The sequence below is a fragment of the Heloderma suspectum genome, chromosome 5 (assembly GCF_057233095.1).
Source record: "Heloderma suspectum isolate Gila_16-S chromosome 5, 16-S_ref, whole genome shotgun sequence".
NCBI lineage: Eukaryota > Metazoa > Chordata > Lepidosauria > Squamata > Helodermatidae > Heloderma > Heloderma suspectum.
Window position 1 is genome coordinate 116,096,420 of NC_139462.1, and position 18,829 is coordinate 116,115,248.

General features: G+C 45.5%; 1 protein-coding gene across 1 annotated transcript in view; it reads left to right on the forward strand.

Moving 5' to 3' along the window:
• Nucleotides 1-18,829, forward strand: part of FAM184B (family with sequence similarity 184 member B) — a 73,464-nt gene that overhangs the window by 52,349 nt on the left and 2,286 nt on the right. Inside the window, exons 7-15 of the mRNA XM_084860346.1 lie at nucleotides 4,234-4,346; nucleotides 4,486-4,615; nucleotides 6,571-6,783; nucleotides 8,132-8,285; nucleotides 10,139-10,251; nucleotides 11,091-11,275; nucleotides 14,258-14,404; nucleotides 16,336-16,453; nucleotides 18,315-18,422. Coding sequence (XP_084716472.1) covers nucleotides 4,234-4,346; nucleotides 4,486-4,615; nucleotides 6,571-6,783; nucleotides 8,132-8,285; nucleotides 10,139-10,251; nucleotides 11,091-11,275; nucleotides 14,258-14,404; nucleotides 16,336-16,453; nucleotides 18,315-18,422 — 1,281 coding nt within the window. The remainder of the gene's footprint in view (nucleotides 1-4,233; nucleotides 4,347-4,485; nucleotides 4,616-6,570; nucleotides 6,784-8,131; nucleotides 8,286-10,138; nucleotides 10,252-11,090; nucleotides 11,276-14,257; nucleotides 14,405-16,335; nucleotides 16,454-18,314; nucleotides 18,423-18,829) is intronic.

An 18,829-nucleotide genomic window follows, 5' to 3' on the forward strand; every position in this document is an offset into this window, starting at 1 on the left:
TATTTATTAATTCATTCATTTATTTTTGGTATTAGACACATTTTCACCAGTATAGCCTTTTCAGGCAAGATACTTGAGCAATTGGTGGCTGGGCAATTCCAGGTACTCTTAGGCTAATTTGATCTAATTCAAACTGGTTTGAGACCTGGGTTGGTTTGGTTGCCCATATGAATGACCTATGTAAGGAGAGGGTGTGTAACCCTTTCAATTCTCCTGGGCCCTTGGGTGGCATTCAGTACTATCAATCATGGTATCCTTATAGATCAGCTGTTTGGGATGGAAACTGAAGACATCATATTATGGTGGTTCCATTTGTATCTGGATGGTTGGTTCAAGATGGTGGTGCTTGTGGATTGCTGCTCTGGATGGAGGTCAAAAAACTGAAGCTCAATCCAGACAAGATGGTGGTGTTGTGGATCAGTAGTTTGTCTGGGCTGGGAGGCTGTGTTGAGACTATTCTTCATGGAGTTGCTTTCCACTTGAAATAAAAAGTTTTGAGTTTGGGAACTGGCCCTATCTTTGGAGATCCAAGAGACCTCTGTGGCATGGAGCACCTTTGACCAGCTAAGACTAGAGTGCCAGCCTGTCTTGGGCAGAGATAGGCTAGCCACAGTTATCCATTCAATGTTAACATCTGGGGTAGACTACTGCTATGGGTTGTATGTGGAGCTGCCTCTGAAGACTGTTCAGAAACCAAAATTAGCACAAAATATGTCAGCACTACTATTACCTGGGACTTGGTGTGTGGAACATATCTCACCGGTTTTGAAATGGTTATACTGGCTCATGTTCTGTCTCCAAGAAGAATTCAAAGCTAGTTTTAACCTTTAAAGCTCTAAGCAGTTTGGGAACTGTGTACCTCAAGGTCCACCTCTTTCTATACGAACCTACCTGGACATTCAGATTGACCTTTGAAGCCCTGCTCCATGTCTCCATATCATCCGAAGTAAGGTGGGTGATGACAAAGACAGGATCTTGTCAGTTGCACCACTTCACTTCTGGAAGTTCCTCCTCAATGAAGCTGACCTGGTGCCCTCTTTGTTTTCTTTTTGGCACCAGGTGAAACTTTTTATTTGTCCAAGTCTTTTAGATTGATAGGCTTCATGTTTTGCTGGAAATGTATTGCTGCTTTGTTTTTGATGTGTTTTAGTGTTGTGTATTTCATTGTTTTTATTCTGGAAGGCTCTCTGTAACAACATTGGCTGAAGACTGGCTAATTAATGCCCTAAATAAATAAATAATCCTGGTCACCTGGCCTTTTTTTGATAATGAAAATGGCATTTTATTTCATTAAAACTATTCAGTATTAGGGCTGAGCTGAATTTGGGTGGTGGTGGTTCTGTTTTGCGTCAAAATTTACATGTTCGATGAGGATTTTTCATTGATCGCTAGTATATCTGTTCTGTTCAAAGTATGTGGCATTGTATCTCTGAATATTGGTTGCTATGAACCATATAACAAGGGAAGGACTGTTGCCTTCCTACTCTGTTTTTGGGCTTCCCAGAGGCATCTGGTTGACCACTGTTGGAAAAAGAATGGTGGACTAAGTGATCTGGTCCATCAGGGCTTATTTTATGAAGGTATTGTGCGAATTATGCAAGCACCGAAACTCTTGCTGTTATTTTCCATCCATACCTGGGACACCTGATGCTGCTCATAGGGAGCCTGGCCCTGCAGTCACACAGGCTGGGAGAGCCCTGACCTAGGGCAGCCTTCTCCAACTGGGTGCTCTCCAGCTGTGCTGAAGCATAAGTCCCATCATGGCCAGCAAGCCTGGTCCTTAGTCTCGGTCATAGTTCAGAGATCCAAAGGGCAGAATCACGCAGGGGCAGCCCCTATGCAATGGGTGGCGGCAATGCAGCACTTACAGGGGCATGCCCTGAAATTAGGAAAAACGCTAGTTTCTGGAAGGGGCGTGACCTGTCCCTTCCAGAAATGAGTATCTCTGCTTGTTTTTAGGCTTGTCGCCAGAAGTGCTGCATCGCAGCCGCCAGCACCAGGGGCCGCGCATGTTCCCAGCGCACGCTGGGAACAGCAGACCTGGCCGCCCACAAAAGGGCACCATTGGATCCTGCCCTTGGCATTACATCCCCTCTGATGCTATGTGGCGACCAAAAGAAATAGGTAGAGCAGATGCCATACATAACTAGAAACTCTCTTCGGGGTCAACTCTGCTTATATCATCTTTTCAGAAATTGATTTCTTTTGTGCTGTCGCCTAGACTGCCTACCCAACATTGAGCCACAGAATCGTTCACGTAAAGCTGAGCCAGACATCCACTTTGTATCCAGGATGTGATATGTGTATCATTTAAATGTGAAATTTAGTTAGATGATAACAAGTACACTGGGTGGTTTTGGAGCAAGGGATCCTTTGGCTGCACTGGCTGGAGATGATGGAAGTTGGGAGTCCAACACAACTGAAAGGAACCCGGTGGGGAGAGGTGCCCTAGGGCAGCCTTCCCCAACCTGGTGCCCTTCAGATGTTTTGGACTTCAACTCCCATCAGCCACAGGCAGCGTTCCTAATGGACATGGATCCTGGGAGTTGTAGTCAAAAACATCTGGATGGCACCATGCTGGGAAAGACTGCCTTAGGGCATGGTTGTCTTCAGCTGGTGGGCCAGGACACAGAAGTGCATTGCACCAGCAGCACTTATCGTAACATATGCGACACAAAATTAAGATGTGGGTCCCATGCTGCACATGTGGGATAAAGGTGGGTCCTGGGTCTGAAAAGGCTGAAGGCAACTGACCTAGAGTAAGTCAAGGTCGGCCTGCCGGAGGTTTGCTTAGGTGGGTTGGGCAGCTTCCCTGGCTTGTGGGCTAGATGGATTGCACAGCTCCCTGGGGAGCTTTAAACAAGTCTTGAGGGCTTCCAGTTCAGATCCCTGTGAGCAACTATTTGTATCCAACACCTGGGAACAATAATAACAATATCAGTGAGCCTCTTAACCCAAACAAAAAAGGAGGTTGTTTTCAACAACAAACTAGATGGATAGTTCTGGCTCAGCCCTGTTTAATGCTTATATGTTAGATTACTTCAGTGCTTAGTTTTGCAGGTATGATTCCACCCCGCCCCCTTTCCCGTGTTCTCATAAGCTCTGCCACCACTGAATCCCTGGCTATGGGCCAACCTAAATCAAGAAAAATACATTTGATTCTGTCTCCCTGTGTGACTGACAAGGAATATGAGTCAGAGGGCTGCAGTCATTCTTATCTTGGTCCTGAGGTTCAGATCGATCAAAGAATCTTTGATTCTCAGGGAACAGAGGCGTGGAGGCCCACAGGGAAGAACACTTGAGGTATCAGAGCTTATGGTCTGGTTGAGGGCTTCACCATGCTTACCCCACCCCGGGCCTAGCATCAGGGGTTGGCATGGGTGGGCAGCTGCCAAGGGCCCAGAGGCTCAGAAGGCCCATCTCTGTCTTAGCTGCTGTCCTCCTCCTCCTTGCCCACCTGGCCAGCCCCTCTGGTGAAAAGAAGCGCCATGGCCAAGCTTGCAGGCCCCGCGGCCCCCATTTTAAAAGAAAAAAAATATGCATTTTGATAGCAGTGATCAGACGCTGCCTTTGGAAGGGTACATGGCCAATTAGGGCACAGGGCAGTCTGTGAAACCCGGTGAATGGGTGGGCAGGAGGCTTGTAAGCAGCGGGCAGGTGGGCGAAGGGCTGTGCTGGTGACAGCTGTGGGCAGGCTGTGGTTGCTGGTGGGCAAGGGGCTGTGGCAGGCGAGTGGGGGTTCAGGCAGCAGCAGGTGCAGGGGAGCTTTGGTGGCGGGCAGCAGTGGGCAAGGAACTGCAGTGGTGCATGGGTGGGCAGGCCAGAGGCTGCAACAGGTGGGTGGGTGGGCCAGTAAGGGAGGGTGGGGTCTTTGGTGGCGACTGGTTGAGGGCTTTGGCGGGAGCGGAGGCCCCTGGCAGCAGGATGCTGAAGGCCCACTGGACTCTGACACCAGCCCTGCTCCCGCCCCCCCAGCAAGTGAGCCAAGCTGGGAAGAAGTGGGACCCCCCGTTGTACCTGGCCACACTTGGCTTGGAATGCCAGCCTACTGCTTTGAGAATCATCTCTTCCATATTCATTCAGGAAAGCAAATGGCAATGGAGAACCTAAAACTTGGGTGGAGGGTGGGGGGGGGGATGATATATGATTCTGCATTAGAATAACTTAGGGGAGACTTTGTAGTAACTGTAACAGCTCCTTAACTGAAGTGTCGTCTTTGCATTTATCCCTTAGTCCCAGGACGCATTTGTACGACAGAAAGACATTTCCAAACCACCTAAGGAGAGAGCAAAAGGCAGAGAGCAGCTAACAGCTCTACCGGGTACCCAAAATGGAGAGAAACTAAGGTACTGAGGTTGGGGGGCTGCAGTCCCAAGGGCCACAACCTTCAGAAGGAGGTAGCCATGTACTTGATATGTCTGGTCATTATTCTGTTGAAATATCCTAGTATTCTTCTCTTAACACGATTAATGTTGTTTCTTCAAGGCTGGAGTCTGGAGTTACATCAAAAAAAGAAGACAGGCTGCCTCTTGCAAGTTTCCAGAAGGAGAAAACCAAAGAAATGCAAGCTTTGCAAGAGGAATGGTACTACCAAAAGACAGAATTGCAAGCTCAAGTACAGTGGCAAATTCTGTATTGATATTTCATGACAAATGCATTCCTTTGAATAGCAAGCCAGTTTCATATGTAAAACTCAGCCTTGTAAGTGGCATACACAAGCGATGTACGTCTTCGTCAGCCACGGGAACCAGACCCTTCTGCCACAGCTATCTGATATCACTGCACGTGCACACACGCAAGGTGGGCCTGGGTGAGTCTAGCTCTACAGCAGCCTTTCTTGGCCTGCGTCCTTCAGGTGCTGTGGGACTACAACTCCCATAATCCCCAGCCACCATGTCCAGTGGTCAGAGATAACGGAAGTCGTAGTACCACTTGCCTGAGGAACCCAAGTTGGAGAAGGCTGTGTCCTGTTCCATAGTGGATTCCATCATCACTACTAGGCAACAGTTCAAGTGTTGGGATGCAAGGGTCAGGCGGCAGCTGTTGTAGTTCTGAGTTGGGCAGGCTCAGAACCACAGACAGAACTGTAGGTGCTGACTTGGAGACCATGGAATGCAATCCTGCATCTAATAGTTGCATCTAAAACTGCCAGAGTGGTTATCTTAAGAAGCAGGAAGGTGCTGTCTACCAAATGGTACCAGTTTCATCCATGTTCCTTATGACGTCATTATTGGCACTGAAAAGGGGTTTGGGGGGGCTGCCACCCCCCCCCCCCGGGCGCCCCAGCAGCTGTGTGTAAGACTGGCAAGTTTTGGAGATGCCACAACTTTTGTAAGATGTCCAGATAGTCAAAATCTTTTGCACCTGATGACATAGAGGTCTGGGAACTGGTTCTGACTCCTTGGAGTTGCTGCTGCCAGAAACTGCTGTCTCAGAGGGCTCTGACTCCTTTGGCTGAAGGCATCGACCATCGCTCCTATAACGATCTTGCACGCTGCTTTTGGCCTGGGCAGTGCCACTTGCCAAGCAGAGTTGCTCAAGGAGGCCAAAAGCAGCATGCAAGGCACCCTTCTGACCTGGTAGGTTTATTATAATTAAAGTGTTGTGTGAACTGCCCTGAGAGGGCTCTATGGCCTTAAAAGTGGTATATAGATATTTAAAATAAAAATTAAAAAGAAATAATAGCTGCCCTTTCCAGCAGGAAAAGAATAGTGTTTCCAGAAGAAATGACAGAGGATTCTAAGGTGACTTCACATTTCCAAGGAGGGAGGGGCACCTACTTGGCAACACAAAGTGTGCCGGTCAGTGTTGGTGGCAAACTGGTAGTCAAGCAGGCAGCAGTGAAGCAGGGATAGACACTGTGAGAGCCCCATCTGCTCAGATTGAGGATCCAGGACAGAGCCTGCAGCCTTACAGAACCAGGTATAAACCTACTGATTCTTTGTGCCACCTGACCACTGCAGAACTGATGGCCATGATGCCACCCTCTGGCCATCCAGAGTGGTAGTGCCAAAGGACAGCAAAGATCAGGACAGCAGCTCCCTCCTTTGGCAAGGGGAAATTAAATGCCAAGATGCCATGACTAGAATTCCCAGATTGAGATCCCTGGCCCTGTGCCGTCTCACATCTCCAGTCTGGCTTAGAAGAACGGAGGATACTGGATACAATCAGGGGCCATCTCTGGCCTAGAGTAATGACTGCCTTCTGCAGGTTTTCTTGAAGATATTGAGCACAATCCTGAGGAATTAGCTCTCTTAACTCCTATTAAAATCATTGTAACAAATGCATCATTAATGGTTTGAATCCAATTTATTTTTATGTATTTCAAGTATGCTTAACATTTTCTAGCCTAGCTGGCTTTCTGGCATTGGTGGGTTGTTGTTGTTATTGTTTTTAATATGGTGTAAAGATTAGTGGAAACAATTGAGTCCAGGTTATAATAAGACGCATTTTCAAATATCACAATGGTAAAGGATAGTATCTTTTGAATACATCATGCTTGAAAGGGCTTGTAATGATGCTAAGTAGGTAACTGCCATAGTTCATGACTGTGTCCCATTGAATTTGAAGGTCACACAGCTGAAGCAAACTTTAGAACAGCAAGCAGATGCTTTCCAAGAAGCCCTCAAAGAACAGGATCTACAGGCCAGTAAAGAGAAAGAAAAGCTTTTGCAAGATCTTCAGGACACTGTTAAGCAAAGCCAAGATACAAAAGTTCAGCTGGAGGTGTCTCACCAGAGAGCCATAAATCTCCTGGAGAAAAGCAAAAATCGAGAGCTCAAGGTTAGGTTTGTACTGACAGTGCTGACTTCTCTTTTTTAAACATCTGGGGCTTAGCCATTTGAGTTACAAAGCCACACAGAAATGTCCTCCCAGCTTATGGGCACAGCATCTGTCAGCCACAAAAAATGCGATCTAGAATAGAGAAGGACATATATATGTAAAAGATTTGGGTATGAGAGATTTCAAAGGTTTATTGATTTTTCCAGTTTCCTTCCAGACCAATTTCTTCTAACTAACCAGTGCAAGAAAGGGCCAGTGCAGACATAATGAGTCTGATCTCTTAACCATGATTAAAAGATTGAGAGGAGGCTGCAGAATTGCAGCCAGAGCAAATCCCCCCCCCCCAGCAACTCAGTGGCTTCAATCAATGGCATCAAATCAAATCCAGCTGACTTGTGCTGAATGAAGGATCATGGAACCACTTACCAGCAGACGGAAATTCACAACTGATATAGTAAAGACTGAAGCAAATTGAATGGTCTAAATACATAACCAATGACAGGATACCTGTGAGACTGAAATGTTGCCTTTGTTATAGCAAATACCTTCGCCACCGCAATTTATTTGCCCTTTTAACTTCCTTTTCTTAACCCCCCTCCCAAAAAAACAACTATAGACATTTAACGTCTACAGAAAACCATTCTATCAAGTTCCCTCATAAGGGGGTCAGGAAATACTTGCTCTATTTCATTGCTGTTTTGAGTGTTGTTTTCAGTTTTGCATTTGCTGCTTTTCTTCCTTATAAATCTGCTGTATTATTTATAATGATAGTCTATATTGAAATGCACCAAGAGATCTGTGTGGGTTGATGGGGGAGGAAAAATCTCTGGCAGTGATTGGCTAGACTAGCCTGATGTCACAGAAGGGCAGATCAGGCAGAGGTGTCTCTGGCTACCATTTGTTAAGCTGCTCAGATCCTAGGAAGAGCAGGGTAAGCAGAAGGGTCTGGGGAAGCAGGGACAGAAAAAGCAAGGGCCTAGGAAAGGAGGTGAGCGGGGGACTGAGGCTCCTGAGTCAGGGGAACTAAGAAGGGGATGTTGGAAGAGGGAGTAATCTAGGGGAAAGAAAGATCAAAGAGGGGAGTCTGAGAGGAGCAGGAAAACTGGAAGACTGAGTGGGCACCTAGAGAATAGGCCAAGGGCTGCAGAGGTGAGGAGGGATGAAGTTTACATATTGATTTGGAATATTAAGGCAAACCTTTGACTGCAGACCTATCGTATAGTAATAATTGAGAGGTTACATGAACTACCACATTTCATGAAGATGGATCGTCATCCACTAATGGCTTTGATACATCTGAGCATGAAAACTATGATAAAGGACTGAATACATTTTTCCTTGCTGGCAGGAGGCAGAGGAGTACTGGAAGAAGGACTATAATGACAGGTTCAAGGTCCAACAAGAGTCGTACAATTTAGAAATACATGCCTTGGAAGAGAAGACAAGAGAAGAGTTACACAGCGAACTTGAGAGGACACAGAAGCAACAGTCTTCGTGGATAGGTACAATAAACCATGACATGGCAATGTCTTGCTCTTTGGCAACAACTAGGGACTGGGAGAATTATGCACCGATCACTCCGTTGTTTCCCTTTCCTTGCTACTTGGGAATTTCCAGCTGCTTTTCGGCCATCTGTTGTGTTGCGAAGTCATGAGACCTCCGATACCGATGTCTTAACTGTTGCATTAGCGTAGCTTCTGATGAATCAGTACAGTGGTCTCTACCAAAGAGACCTACACGTACATACTAAGGTTTACTAAATCTTGGGTTTCCCTTTGCCCTTATGGGTCATACACAGCGGCACTAGTGGGCTTGTTCTTTCAAATAATTGATAAACAAATCTTTGCCCAGATGAAAGGTGATGTGCCGTAATCAATCCTGATTCAAATTCTGAGACCTTCAATTCGATGTCTTTAGTGAGGCAGCCAGATCTGAGAGGGGGCAAGTATTTGGAAAAGAGAGGGCAGCAGGCAGGACACAGCCTGGAAATACAGAGTGAGAGCTGAGTGGTTTTCTTCACCAAGTTACCCAGAATTAGGAGCAGTTGCGGAGCTTTATTGCAGCCCGTGCCACAGGATTGGTTTTCTGAGATCACCTGATTCCAGTGACCAAAGGGATTCGGGTCTGTGATGTTCATATTTATTATCTATTACGTTACATTTATATCCCACCTTTTCCTCCTGTAAGGAACCCAAGGCGACTTACATAGTCATCGTCCTCCTCCTCCTCTCCATTTTATCCTCACGACAACCCTGTGAGGTGGGTTAGACTGAGAGTCAGTGACTGGCCCAAAGTCACCCAGTGAGCTTCATGGCCGACTGGGGACTAGAATCCGGATCTCCCGACTCCCAGTCCAACACTCTAACCACTACACCACACTGGCACTCATATCCTGACTTGAACTAGCTGCAGTTCACTACTCCAGCCATCAGGAAGTAGGAGATTAGTGCCTGACCTGCAGGGTTCCTAGTTCAAGACCTACAGTGCCTGACCAATCCAAATGAATTAAACTTGGCTGCAGTTCTTGGCTGAAGAGAAGCTGACTGAGTCCTCACTCAGGATCTAGACAGTATGTACAAAGAGAGAGGGAAAAGAAGTTTCCAAAAATATCCTCAAGTATGATCTGCAGTTTTGCCTAGGGGTGCTGGAGGATTTGGCTCAGTCCAGATTTTTAAGCAAACTGACCTGATTTGCATTTCCTAGACTAATGCAATTATTAGAATGCAGCTATCCTCGCCCCCATTTCCCATCAGTACTTCTCTGAATTTTGTGATACCATTCTCGGTTAAAGAAAATGTACCAAAATGCATATTAATATGTATATTTTAGACTAAAATGCGTGCAACAATTATTTAGGGTAGGGTAAAATGCATACAAAAATGCATATTTTGCAAAAAAATAACTTAAAAAATAATTTGCATTTTTTGTGGTTAAAAAAAAATCACAGATTGAAGCAGAAATGGGATGGAACAGTCTTACGAATGAACACACGTGAAATGGATATCCTAGGTTGGAAATAGTTGTATCCATCCATCCGTAATTTAGTTTCAATTTTCCCCTCCTGGCTTGCGACCTGGGCTGCCCCCCCCCCATACTTGGACCACAGTTCAAAGGTTATGAGAACAGGCCCCCAGTATGATCAGGTTCTGTTTGAAAAAAAGAAAAGAAAAAGGAATTGTCTATCAACAATAACTGCTACTAACAGGGGATCTGCATTACAAGGAAATATACAGTCAAGAATGAGCTGAAATGGGTGGGGGTACGGATATTAACTATTTCACCTAAAAGCATTTCTGTAATTCAAAAGAACTCACCTGCATTTCTCCACATCCTGAGAGTTTGTAATTGTTTCTAGAATGTCTGAGAATGGAGCTGTCTGACCAACAATTGTTTTGCATGACCCACAATAAAGAAATGGAGGAACTCAAGGTAGAACTGAAGAATATGATAGCTGTAAAAAGGCAACAGGCAAGTTTCTTACTTCACTGAAATATACTGCTACTGATCAGATGCCACAAATCCTGCTATAGATTTTTAAATGCATTTACTAATTTTAGGGAATAGGGGATACTTTCTTTTATGATTCAGTTAAAAAGACCACCAATGTACCGTTCTAATAATTTTATATGTCATCATAAGCATATCACTGTTGACAATACCCAGGGCTGTATGAACTGAACTCTTATGGGGGAGGGAGGGGGAAGAATTCTGCATCAAAGTCGCCCAAATTCTGCATCAAGAATATAATTTTACAGCCTGAATTATGGAGGTTTGCATGATCTCTCTTGCCCCCCCTTCCAGTTTTTCATAGTCTGCATAATTCATTCTGCTTTTATTAGCTATGAGGCAGCCAAGAAGCTATAGGAAGCTCTGGCCTCTGGCCACTAGTAATCCTATTCTGCAGTTTCTCTGGCTTCTGCCATACCAGGCATTGCCTATACACTTTCAAGCATGATCTTCACAACCATAAGGGCTAGCAACTTGCTTTTTTGTATTTTAAAAAATGAGACTCTCAGGAAGCTGAATCCTGTACCCATTACCACATTCCTTTCTGCATTGCTGTGGAATTATGGCATATTCTCAGCCCTGGTAATATTTAATAATTTAAAGACCCAAACTTTTCCAAAAGAGCACTCACATGTGTTCCTGAAAGGGCACGGATTCTCTGTAGATCTAGTCTGTCATTCAGCAGAAAATCCCTAAATAAACTCTTTTCCTTGTCTGGTTTTACTAAATGGACTGGTATCACCCTCATCCCTAACGTGCAGGCATCTCTTTCAAACACATGCATTTCCTCTTTTTCTTAGGAAGGAACTTACCAAAATCAGATAAAATCTCTTGAAGATGAACTGGAGAAATATCAGAGTGAAATTTCTGGACTCAAGAAGGAGAATTCCCTTCTAAAGGACAAAATGGATTTGCTGAGTATAGATGTGGAGCTACAGAAGCAAACATCTGCACAGCTTCCAGACAGGGAGAGCGGACGGAGAAGGTTTACCCCTGATTTTATGCCTCTTTTATAATGCATTAGGGAAAAGTAACTGGCTGCCCCAGGGCTAGGGATGTACGAAAGTGACTTACCTTTAACGAAATTTGATTCAAGGTGGGGGGGAGGCGCTCTGTCCCTCCCCCCAAAATTCTGGCGGGGGGGAGGTGCCCCGTCCCTCCCCCCCGAAATTCTGGCTGGGGGGGGAGGCACTCTGTCCCTCCCCCCTGAATCCTGGCTGGCTGGGTGTGCAAATGGCGGCAGCCGTAGCCGCCGCCATTTGCGTCCCTGCAGTCAGCCGTGATAGGCTACATAAATGTTTACGTAGCCTATCACGGCTGATTTAAAGGGGGAAAAATGCGCGTAAGCAAATGGCGGCGCCAATGGGTGCCGCCATTTGTGTACGCGCATTTTTTCCCCCCCTTTAAATCAGCCGTGATAGGCTACGTAAACATTTACATAACCTTTCACGGTATTTTTAAAAAATCTAGCCGTGATAGGCTACGTAAATCTTTATGTAGCCTATCACTTTTTTTTGTTTTTGTTTTTACTGGAAATGGCGGCGGTGGCAGGCAGTCGGAAGACCGGCCGCCGCTGAACCACCACTGCCGCTGCCAGGAGGATTCACCCAAGGTAAGTCCTGTTCCAGGGGTGGGGCGGGGGGCAGACCGTTTCGCCACCAATTTCGGGGGGCCAAATGCGGTGGCATTCGGCCTCCCCGAGATTCATGGCGAAATTCTCTGACATCCCTACCCAGGGATAAATTCAGCCACCTGAGCCTGAGGGGTGGTGTCCAGCCCCAGTTGCAATCCTACAGGCAAGCCATTATAAGTGCAGAGTGACCAGCATGCAGCTTTAAGCCTGGCTAGATATGGATGAGGTGAAGCCCTGGTCCTCCATTCACCATACCCTTGTCAAAGTGGCCCTCTAGTAACATTAACTGCTGGTCACTATCAAACAGTTCAGCATATCACCCTTTGTATCAAGCAACTGGAAATGTTAATGGAATTAATAACGGTCTGTGTTTTAGATTCTGGGCTAATTTGTATGATCGCCACAACACACTGTGGCTTATATAGGCCACGGTGGGTTGTGGGGCACGCCGGCTGCCCTTTTGAATATTCAAGTCATGGTAGGCAGTTGCTGTGGCTTATCATGTTGTGCAAACTTGACGAGGGTGGATTATGTGAGGGTTAAATAACCCTCACATAACCCTATAACAGCCCATGTTTAACCCTCACATAATCCACCCTCACTGGCTTCACACAACATGACAAGCCACAGCAACTGACTGACGCTGCTTGAATATTCAAAATGGCCACTGGCACATGCTGCAACCCGCCATGGCTTGAATAAGCCATGGTGGGCTGCAGTGATCGTGTGAACCCGGTCCCAGTCAGTGTTGACTCCTGAAACAATTCAGATGCTATAGAGCAGTGGTAGCAGAAAGTGTGAGCATAAAGCACCTCATACTTCCTGAGCCATGGCATCTCCAGTTTGTCCAAACTAGAGCATTCATATCTCTCACCCCAGAGAGATTCACAAGCCCCAAAGCAGATAACTTGTGCATCTCCTAGGTGGAGATTATAATATGTTTCAAACGAGACTAAGGTGCAGATGAACAGAAGCATGAGTGCTTCTGCTCCCCTCCACCACATCATATTTAAAGCTGTCTTCTGTCTTCACAGTTTGCTCTGTTTAGATCAGGGGTGGACAACCCCAGCAGGGGTGGGCTCCAGATGTTTTGGCTGACAACTCCCATCATCCTTCACCAGGAGCTATGCTGGCTAGGGCTGATGGGAGTTGTGGCCCTCCAGGGGGCCATCTACAGGAACCCTTTATTCGGGCGGGTGCGAGTCGAGGTCCCTTTGATTAGATGACGCAGTCACCACTTCACAGTGAGCCGGGGTTTTCTCTTGGAAAATGCGGCTTTCCAAGGAGGCATTTTGCTGAGATATTTTTGGTTTCCTGCAGTTGCAAGCCGTCTGTCCCTTCCCCTAACCAACTTCGCATTTTGTAGCGGGCATGTTGTAGGCATGCATAGAGCTTGCATCGCTCTGTGATGCCCCTTTACTCCCCACATCCCTTCACAGCTGCGCAGTTACAGAGGCACAGAGAGGCATTTTCATCTATTTAATTACACTTTCACACATTTTTGCAGCTTCGTAGTTTCACAGTGGTTGCTGTTGGACTCAGTGCCCAAGGGCTGGGCAGTGGGGGAGGACCATCTTTGCTCCAGCCACCATTTCAGAGTGATGGGTAGGCATGTACCACTCACACTTGTGAGTGCGAACCATAGCAAGAGTCTCAGGCTGGGGAACTGACAAACAGATGGCGTGGAAATGAAGGAGCACAGAACACTCACTTTTTACCTAACGAGGGACAAAAAGGCACAGCACAGCTCCTAAAATACAAAACAGCCACTGAAGTGTTGCACCCCCACACCCACAGGGCTGGACAGCTGCGCGTTTAAGTATAATGGTAAAAAAAGGGGCATGATGGAGTCTGTTAGGGAAGCGCATAGTAAACCGCGAGTGCATACCACCAGAAGCTACTTCGAAGCTGAAGTAGCTGCACAGTTGCGACGGGGTGGGGGGGTGAGAGCAGTGCCATGTACATGGGACCCAGATGTTTTGGCCTGCAAGTTGCCCACCCCTGGTTTAGAGTAACCACAGCCTAAGTGACTATAGCAATAGAGATGCACATCCTCCTTGCTCCCAAAGCAGTGCTGAATGAATGCTCGTTTCTCCTTCCTTCTCCAAACGAAGAACCACTTTCTTCTCACAGTAGATGACCAATGCCCTTCAGTGCATATTTCAGCAACAGAAAGACCATGGTATTTCATGTAATCTCATTTGATGTCTGAAAGTTTGTCAGAATGTTTTGCCAGCAACTACAGTATCTTAAACAATTGTGTCCTTAACATTTACATTTTACATTATATATGTATAATTATACATATTATACATTTTCATATTACTACTAAAGGTTATTGGAAGAGGCCCTTAAAGATAAACATAAAAAGGAACTGGACATCTTGAAACAAGAACATCACAAGGATATTCGGACTGTGATGTCTGATTTCAGTAGTTCACAAGCCCTTCTCCATGCAAAGATTATCTCCCTGGAAAATGAGTATGTGGTTTTATGTGCACAGTATGAGTTGGACTGGTGAAGATGTTAATACCGCACAATCTTTTCATCATGGTTAAGATCGTGGGAGTATCCTGCTTTTCCCCTCCCCTCCTTCTTTCTCCGATCTGATTCCCTCTTCCTTTCCTTTTCAGCATTAACCACGGTGTAGTACAGGGGTCCTGTGGGAAATGCTGTGGGTGCCACCACAAAATGGCTGCCATGGGGGTGGGCATGTACACATGGCTTCCATGAGGGCATGGCAAGAAGGTAAAAAAATGATCTGGTAAATAAAAAATGGATCATCATGAGATTACATTCTTAAACTGAATCCCGTCCAATCTACCATAAAATTAAATCTCACATTTCTGTCCATTTACTGCACAATAAAAATCACAGTTCTGGCACTTGCTGGTGCCACTGTGGCACAATAAGATGGATCCACGGCAGGGATCGACAGGGATGTTCATGCTTTTTTAATGGAAAGACAGCAAGAACACCATCAAATCTGTGGACACAGAAGTGATTTATGATCTGATGGTGGTTTTTCAGGGATCCATTGGAAAAATCACGAGGATCTATAATGATCCATGCCTTGCAAAGTGCAGTGCCATCCTCCATCCATCTGCCATCTTCATTTCCTAGGATTGCCTCTGAGCCCAGGTGGTGGCAGGCTGGCCCTTTGTTTTGCAGCACGTCTAGCCACCTGGAAAAACAACCACCATTTTTAAAGCTTGGAAAAGGCAGGGGGCCTTGCGCGTGCCGAAAGCGGTGCTCATGGGCACCACATTGGCAAAGGCGGGTACAGCATTGCCCAGGATGACCCACAAATTTCTGCTGGGCCTGGCAGCCAAGCCAAAATCCATGGTTGCTGAAACCCATCCCTTTCACGCATCTCTGTGCAAGTTTACTTGGAAGTAAACTCCATCACGTTCAGTGGGGCTTACTCCCAGATAGGTAGGCATAGGAAAGCATACTTTATTCTAACCGACAAACACGATTTTGATCAGATTTCTAGCTTGCATTGTTTTAGGGAGCGGAGGTGGTGAAGTTTCAAAATGTAAGGCAATATCTGCTAGGAGGTTATAAAACAGAGGGGGTCAGAGTGTGGGGTGGGTCATTGTTCTTGCTCCCCACTTTTGGGGAGTAGGCTCTGCATTCCTCGCTGCCACCCACCATTGTTCCCCTTTGCTGTTCAAACAGATACAAAAAGTTTTAAATGTAGTGTAGCTAAATAATTTGGCACACATTCAGATTTTGAACAAGATTAATACATACAAATATAAATTACATGTATGCTTAATGGTCCAAGCCTGCAATTTTATGCACAGTTACATGGGAGTAAATCTCATTTAACACCATGGACTTACTTCCAAGTAAACATGTATAGGATCAGGCTGTATTTGCCTTACTTTTCTTCTTATTTTTTCAGCTACAGAATGTTGGAGTTAGGGTGAAACCTAGCCAAAGTGAAGCACTTTTAAATCCTATTTATTTAAATGGGAGACAGAAGAGCTCTGCCACAGCAGGTGTCTCTGCCCAACATTTGTAGCTCACCTTATTTAGCAGGATCCCCTGACCATCTGGGTAGCATTTTTAAGGGCCTGGAAGGGCTGCCATGAGCAGGAAGTGACGGAGAAGTGTACTTCCGCCAGCCCAATTGCATACGCCTAAACTGGATCCACCCCTACAGTAACTTTGGCTAGATTTTGTCCTTCGCCGCTAAATTTAACGGCCATGAGGGCAAATTTCTGAACCTATTTAGGGAGATTAGAACTAGAAATTGGAGAGATTTGAACTAGAACTGTGCGGTTAAAGCTTTTGGAGGTTGACAAGAGGTTAATGAAATTACTACCAGTGCAACTGCAGTCTGCTTTAAGATGGAAAATGTGTGTTCTGGAACCCTCATTACATGTTTTCTGTAATCAATACAGACTTAAAGAATTAGAAGAGAAACTGAGAAAGAGGGAACCCAGGTTAGAAGACCTACATCTTATAGGCTGCCTGCAAGATAAATTAAATGAAAAAGAAGAGATGATCAAGGAATTAATGGTGAGAGTTTTCCAATAAACACTAGTCGTGTATGATATATAGCAGTTAGAAAAAAAGTTAGAAGACATTATTCAGGATACATTATTTTTCTTTAAGAATTTTTCAAAGCAATGAGGGCATGTTACTTTCAGTACTATCCCACTAATCCTAAATTTGGGGGTGTTTCCAGACGAAGCATTAGCAATCAGAAGGCATTGTGAATGCTCCCTCTTTTTCTCCTTAATGGATTTTCTGCATTAAGGAAGAAGTGGTAAAAAAATATTGGAGGGTCATGAGTAGAAGACGTCATTGTTTGAACCAGCCCAGCCCAGCCCAGCCCAGCCCCTGGATCCATAAATGAGGCAGATGATGACATCATAAAAGCCTTGTCTGGAAGCCCCCTTAGAAGTACTAGGGCATGTGAACCAAAATAATTCCCTAAGGGTGCAATCCTATACACCAGGGATGGGCAACCTTTTTTCTGTCATGTGCTGCAGTCCCTTGAGGTTAATCTGTCAAGGGCCACATGTCAGGATTGGACAGACCTGAAGCCAGCCCAGGGGTGGGCAGGGCCAGAGCCAAAGGCCTTTTCTCTTTCTGCCACCCCCTTTTCTCTCTTTCCCTCTTCCTTCCCACGCAGTGGGCTGCCAGGGAAAGGGATAGATGACTCTTGCCAGAGGTCTGCATCAGTGGCACGCAGAGAGCTTTTGAAGTTAAGCCAATGGTCCCACCCCTGCTATACACACTTACCTGAGAGTAAATCCCACTGAATTTAATGAGACTTACTTCTGAGGAGACATGCAACGGCTCGCGCTGGAAATGTGTTTGAAAATTCAAAATAAATAAGCTATTTGCATGATGTCATTTGGATCCTGACATTTGGAAGAAATCAATACGTACGAAAGTGCCAAAGTGGAGCGCTTTTAAGTCCCCTTAATTTCAAGATAGGGGCCGCGGTGGCTTAGTGGTTAAGACGCTGAACTGCAGACTGGAAGGTCGGCAGGTCAGCAGTTCGAGACCCGAGTGCTGCGTGACGGAGTGAGCTCCCGTCTTCAGTCCCAGCTTCTGCCAACCTAGCAGTTCGAAAGCAAGAAATTGCAAGTAGATAAATAGGTACCGCCTCGGCGGGAAAGGTAACAGCGTTCCGTGCACCTCGGTGTTCAGTCATGCCGGCCACATGACCACGGAAGCGTCTTCGGACAGCGCTGGCTCTTCGGCTTAGAAACGGGGATGAGCACCGCACCCTAGAGTCGGACACGACTGGTTGGGGACACCTTTACCTTTAATTTCAAGATGGGCATTAAGCAATTACTTAAATCTTTCCCACTGAAACGAAGGGGTCTTAAGGTTGACTTCTGGCTGGTCCCAACCCAAATGTTTTCAAACTTCAGCATGTTGATATTGAATAGTGAGCAAAAACAAAGGATTTTAGAAAGACCTTCCAATTTAAATTATTTTTTCACACATTCCATTATCCATCCTCCTGTGGGAAGAATAGACATAGGGCACAGTAGCGCCCTCTTCCCAACACTTCAGCACCATGCACTGCCTATTATGTCCTGCAAGAGACTGGCCCTGTATACCCATCCAGCCACTTGCCTTCTCCCTTGGCCCAGAGGTCACTCCTGCACTGAGTAACAATGGAGGGGGAGGGAAGGGACAGGGCTCCTTTGAGCCCTCTGTCGATCCCATTCACTGGCACAGCTGCATTACCCAACGACAGTAAATCACTCCTTTCATTTGTCCCATTTTCATTCAAGATTAATAATTTCAGACTGCATTCATTATTCAGCTCAAACATCTCCAGGGAATTTCATTAACTGCTTTAAAATAAAAGTAAGGCTAGTGTTCTCTAATCAGCATGTGTGTTTTTTCTTGACAGGATGGAAGAAAACTTCAGCATTCGCTTATACCTGGTACCGAGCCTCGTCGCAACCGGTCTTTTTCTTTTAATACAAATCCTACTACGTGTTTGACTCCTATTGCAAAGGTAATACAAGCAACTTAATAAATAAATACCAAGCTAATATTAGCAATGGCCGTGTTGTGCATTAATTACATATGGTTGTGTCCAACATAATTGCTCCTTTTGGAATGGAACTCTCCTTCCATTCACAGAGCGATTACATTGGATGCAACTTATAGTCAGAAAAATATCCTTATGAATCCAACCTGAAGCCAGTTGGTAAAAATGATACATATGCTTATTTTTATATATATTTATTTTATAATATTTGTATACTGCTTTTCACCATAATGATTCTCAGCATTCATATTAATGGAGTGTTTTCTGTGTTGACGTTTCTGCTGAGGAACTCCTGTTTGTTGCACAAGTTTCTGGGAACATATTCTTGGGTGCACAAGAGTCACCCCATATGTCAGAATATGTTCAATGCT